This window comes from Tachypleus tridentatus, chromosome 2, assembly GCF_004210375.1.
Source record: "Tachypleus tridentatus isolate NWPU-2018 chromosome 2, ASM421037v1, whole genome shotgun sequence".
Classification (NCBI taxonomy): domain Eukaryota; kingdom Metazoa; phylum Arthropoda; class Merostomata; order Xiphosura; family Limulidae; genus Tachypleus; species Tachypleus tridentatus.
The window spans coordinates 62,922,950-62,928,949 of NC_134826.1; the positions used below are offsets into that span (position 1 = coordinate 62,922,950).

The 6,000-nt window shown below is 33.9% G+C and overlaps 1 protein-coding gene across 2 annotated transcripts in view; it reads right to left on the minus strand.

The window, feature by feature from the left end:
• LOC143243975 (tetraspanin-7-like) overlaps positions 1-5,719 on the minus strand; it is a 34,903-nt gene extending 29,184 nt beyond the window's left edge. The window contains exon 1 of one of the 2 annotated variants that reach the window (XM_076487879.1): positions 5,344-5,719. In XM_076487879.1, the coding sequence (XP_076343994.1) occupies positions 5,344-5,421 (78 nt within the window). In that variant the 5' untranslated portion in view covers positions 5,422-5,719. The remainder of the gene's footprint in view (positions 1-5,343) is intronic. The other variant, XM_076487880.1, reaches the window with a different exon arrangement.
• Between the last annotated feature and the right edge of the window lie 281 nt (positions 5,720-6,000).

Consider the following 6,000-nt stretch of genomic DNA (forward strand, 5'->3'; position numbering starts at 1 on the left):
TTTTTTAATTTTGTGCAACACTACTTGAGGGCTATTTTCGCTAGCTGTCTCTAATTTAGCAGTGTAAGACTAGAGGGAAGGCAGCTAGTCATCACCACCCAATGCCAACTCTTGGGTTACTCTTTTACCAACAAATAGTGGGACTGACTGTCATATTATAATGCCCACATGGCTGAAATGGTGAACACGTTTGGTGCGACGGGGATTTGAACCCACAATCCTCAGATTACGAGTCGAATGCCTTAACCCACCTGGCCATGCCAAACCTAATAATAATAAAACTTTATTAAAAACCACATGATTTGCTTTTACGTACACTGAAATCTTACTGTAACCATATTGGCTTCCATTCCCCTTTATTTTGAAACAACTACCCCTTATGGTCTTCCTTGCTTTGAATATCTGTTAAATGAAATTATGAAAACATTTCAACTTCATGAGAAAAACCATCACATTTTCCTACTGTTGCTTTAGCAAAGTATTTGCAAATATCAGTGTATTCTTTTCAGTACAAATTCAAATAAGCATTTGTTAACTTCACTCTAATAAAAACTATGGCTTGTATTAACAAATATCTGGAATTACAACAAACAATTATAGTCATGGTGGAATTGTCCCAGCCACGTAAATTTGGTATGTACAAGGTTTAAAACTGACTGTATAATTCTTTAATTTCACAAGATACCAACTTGAATTGTGCACAAGTCCAGAAACCAAATTTTTTTGCAAATATTCAAAAAAAAAGATCAATAATACAGATCTCTCTTTAAGTCATGAAATCAAGTGCCATTTGTTATGTTTACCTTTAGGACAGAGCAGTTTACAAAATCTCCCTTCTGATTGCTCAGTACTCACATGAACAGCCAATCACATAGTTGGAATTACACTCATCCACATAAGTTTGTATGATGCTCCATGTACTCCAGGCACTATGAGACAAACTTTTAATGGAAATTTTCACATGCAAAGTTGAAGGAGAGCTACTATGTTGGAAAAAATAACACAAAGTGTGTCTTGATCTCTTTCCAAAAACTGTTTGGAATGGAAGATATGTTTGACTGTGTAAATTAAACAGGAATACAAACACTCACAAAAAAATTATCTATTTCCTTTAGATCCACCTAATTTAATGACAACTTCAGAATACACTAAGTTTTAAGAAAGAATAGGACATATGCTACAACATATACTTTTGAAGGGTAAACATTAAACATAGTATATACAGTGCATTTGAGTAACTGCATAACTGTAAGTACAACACTAAAATCTCCTATATTGTTATAAATATGCTTTAGAATATATAAAACAATACTAGAAGTAAATAAGTGTACACAGTATTGAGACTTCTTTAAGAGAAACATGCAGAGGAGCATACTAAGTTGAGACCTTATATTCAACAGTCAGTTTCTATATAGATATATTCACAATGACAAACATTACAAGCAACTTTTAGCCAAATTAGTAAGACCAATTATCTGACACTATATATGCAAATTCATGCACTGTAGGGACCAAATTACTATTAATAACTATCCATTAAAATGTTTGTATAGGCAGAGAATAACTCTACATTCAGAGCTCACAAATGCAAAGTTAGCATTTTCTTTACCTGAAGACATACTTCAAATATGCAATTACCTCTCTAACACTAACAGCTATTACCTCACACAACTGCTGTAGAATTTATTTTTCATTTCACAAACCTTGAACAATCTCCCACACTAACTGTATTGTACAAATAAATGACATAATTGTCACAATACTGTCTGCGAGAACTAGCACATTACCAGAGGCTCATTCTTGACAAGGCAAAGAAAATGCAATGAAAATGGATAGGAAGAACAGGATGTGATTTATAGAGGTAACTATCTACCTGAAATAGATTTTCAAGTAAGCCAAGAATTCAAAACAAACTAGAATTTCACACTGAAGGTGGTGGAAGGGCCAGTGCAGCCAATAACAAAGATGATCTTTTTTGAAAAGGCAATAAAAAAGGTAAGCCCAGGGACAAGACCATGAGACCAGTGATCAACTGGTGAAGTAGCACCTGCTGAGAAGCCACATCCTTCTCAAGCATGGAATACTCTTTACCCCATTATTATTTATTCCTTCATATATTCCGTGTACATATAAGGGATGTACAGTGACAATATCAGGTAAATTCGATGCCAGTGGAAACATGTTGCAAAGAAACAAGGAGCATTAGTGTGTAGTGTGGCTAGTCCATTCTGTCTTGGTGAAATACTTGCATGAAACATAATAACAGGTGAAGAAAGGAGCTGTCACCTGCAATTGGAAGCAAATCCAAGTCTCATCTGGCTAAACATATTCACCAGGAACTTATTGGGAGATATTGTAATGGATTGTCCTGTACAACACTTCTAGGGAACATCCCTGCCTTTACATCTAAAATAAGTGGTGTAACCAACTACTTTCTTACTGGGTAGAAAGCACTGCTCAGAGAGGAAACTCTCTATACTAACATCACCAGCAGCTTGGAACTAAGGATTCTTCCATGTGTCACAAGAGGTTTGTGTGTGTGAGGGGGGGGGGATATATACTGAAAATATACAGAGCAGTGTGACAGTCTACCACTGTAATAAAGTCCAATCATCTGAAACTGGGTCTCTACTGATAAGACAGGTATAGAAATAGCCATATCAGTGGTATAAATATAATGGCAAAGCAGTCTTGCAGAAAACCCACTTTCAATGGTGAACAGATTCAGTTACTTGTATGTGTAATGAATATATAGTGTAGTTTCTCATGTAACATTTGATATAGCAAATCTCACCTTTTCTTATTCTGTTTGTTTTTATTTTTTTAAAAATTTTTTGTCCTCTTTTGCTTAAGAAACTTGCAGTTTGTTTATACACGTGCAAATATCCTGGTACACACATGGAGATGTCATGGAAATGACTGAAAAATACAACAGGCAAAGCTCAAAACATCAGATTCTCTGGGTATACTGGGGAATGTTGACCAGAGGAATATAAAAAAAACAATCACATGAAACTGCCCATTGACATAAAAAATGCAAGATGAAAGGTGTAGTCCACATAACAGCTTGTATGATATCCACTAGTGATGAAAAAAAGCAAGAGAGGCTATGATGTATCACATTTTGTGAAGGAGATTGAGAATACATGGTCAGACTCACCTAAAAAAGAATATATTAAAAATGAATGAACTGAAATTCAGCCTGTTAAAGTGAAAGTGAACAAGGCCCAAGAGGAGAAGGTCTGCCATTTTGAAAATAGATAATGTCAGTTTTCATGAAAACAGGAAGTCTGGGCAAGATAACAATGGACAACCTGTTCAGGACAAAAAACATAAATAAATGAGATCAGAAGGACAGTACAATAACAAAATAGAAGATAGAGAAATGGGAGGAAATATCAGATAATCTTCCTATACAGCCCAGATCTTATGAAGAAATAAGCAGCCTGGAAATAACATCCAAGATAGTACAGGAAGCATCCAAGGCTTAAACATCTGAAGGGGAATGACTACAACAAGAAAATATGGTTTTAGAAACAAATAATACAAAAAGCAGGAGGCCCAAGAGGAATGTGAAGAACCTGAAAAACTACATAAGGATTCAAATCAGGAAGAAGGACTGGATGAGGTAGGTGATGGACAAAGAAAGCCTTATAGAGGTCTATAAAAAGGAACAAAAATACTGAGTACCAAGAGGTGGAAGGTTATAGACAACACTACCCAACAACCTGCAGTGGTCAAGACAGATAGGCCCTTGTTAAAAAATTTAGGTAAAGAAAAAAATAAGATGTGGAAGAGTAGGATGACCTGCTTGAAGACACTGATGGAGAGACCAGTGGCAGTAGACAATTCATTTCCACTGATAGAAAGTAAGAATAAAAGACTTACAAGATTGCAAAAGAATCAGGTCAAGCTGTGGAACCTAACAAATCCTACATATGAAAATAAAAGCACAATATTATGTAGTGAAAAAAGGATAACTGAGGTCAAATTAAGAGAACTTCCACAGTAAGAGTTGTAAAAGCATCAATCAGAGTTCTAAAATGGAAACAAAATACTAAAAAATAAAAGGACCATACTATGAGAGGGATCCCATCAAAAACCAACAGATTCAAGCCCTAGGGATAAGAATTGTCATAAAGTGAATATAACAAATGTAGGCCCAAAAAAGAAAGTGAAGAGTGAGAAACCAGAGGTTGGTATTAAAAAAAAACAAAATAACCTTACTAACTTGCAGACTGGATACAAGAATAATATTAAAGAAGCTGATAATGAACAACTTCTAACTCATAGTAAAAATGTAGTCATAGGAGAAAATAAAATAAAAACATCTACATAACCAGTTTTCAAACAATCAATGTTTTAATTTATATTCAACCATTATAAAATTTTATCTGTTACTACGTTCAGGTTACCAGTTTAACTACAAAGTCACATACACAACCATGTGTACAATACTGTCCCTAATATGCTGTGTTCAACATTAATACTTAAGAACAGATAAGTTACCTGAAAGAGGCTATAATTTCATTGTATAGGGTTAAGTCTTTGGCTATTTACCTTAAGAGGTATACTAAACTGTTGGAAACAATTAAAAAAAAACTAAGTGGATGACATTTGGGATAAAAAAAAGTCACATGATGACAAATTAAGATGTTTAAGATTGCCTTTTCTTGTAATCAAAATGTTGAGGGACCAGATAGAACTGTTTAAGATTTTTAAAGGGAATTGATAGCACTGTATAAAGGTAGGGGGCTATCTTCAGCTAACAGTTTTACTTTTCAAGCATGGTGATTGACGTTTGGAATTGATAGTCTTCAGTGTGGTAGTAGTGGATACAGTAAATTTAAAGGTTTAACATAAGACTTGATAAACACTTAGATGATACTTTTTTATTGTTGTTATTTAGTTTAGTGTATGTGGCACCCTCAATGGGTCAACAAGTCCCTTACTGTCCTTATATTCTACATTATAATTCACGTTGTTTGCCATAACAGCATAAATATCGGCCACTTTTTACTTGTATAGGATTTTGATCAGTAGGTTCATGATTGCTATGAAGCCTAGTCACTACTCTTTAGTTAGGCTTAATATTCCTTGCTTTTCTTTTCCTCTCTTTTAAAAGCATGTTCATCTTGCATTAAATGCAATTTGGTTCCAATTTCAAGTATTTCTACAATCACATAACCTTTTAACTCATTGTTCATCTAGTTCTAGTTTACTTATCAACACAAAATAATTTTAATACATTTTATAATTTTACACCAAGATCTATGTTAATGTTTTATTAAATTGTTGAACCACTTATCAGAGTCTCATATTCAGGCTGCAGATTATGCTTACCCAAAATATAAAATTAAAAACCATCAGACAGATCTTCATACACGTCAATGCAGCTGCGGTTTGTAAACGCCTACCCATCGTTTTTATAGTTTAGTATAAACTTAATAAATAGTGGCAGACCAATTCGCTAACCAAAACTCTATTAATCTACTAAAACTGAAAGCCTATGTTTTAACACAACTATCTTTGAATACGTCACGTTATGCTTAGAAATAATGAATAATGATACTAATTTTCTCCGTAACCGGTATCGCAAAAAAACATTTAATCTCCCAGTTTCGTATGATCTCAAAAAGTATCATAACGTTATCACACGAATTAATGTACGAAACTAACCGCCAATAGGATCTAGCATAATTATGATATGTGATAAAATAAACTAAAATATATAAAGAATATAGAAAAAGAGGGAACTTACTAAAAATGTTTTTAACTAAGAATGATATTAATATTCTAAGCAATTTTTGACATATTTTTAAAATGTGTTACTAATGTCAGAGTAGCCGATTATGGCAGAATGATAAAAGATTCAAAAAAATAATTGTAAAAAATGTTAGATCGTTGGTTTTGTTGTTATCAAGCACAACGCGGCATAAAGGGCTACATGTATATGTGCTCTTCTAACCACGGATATCGAAACCAGATTTCTAGCAGTGT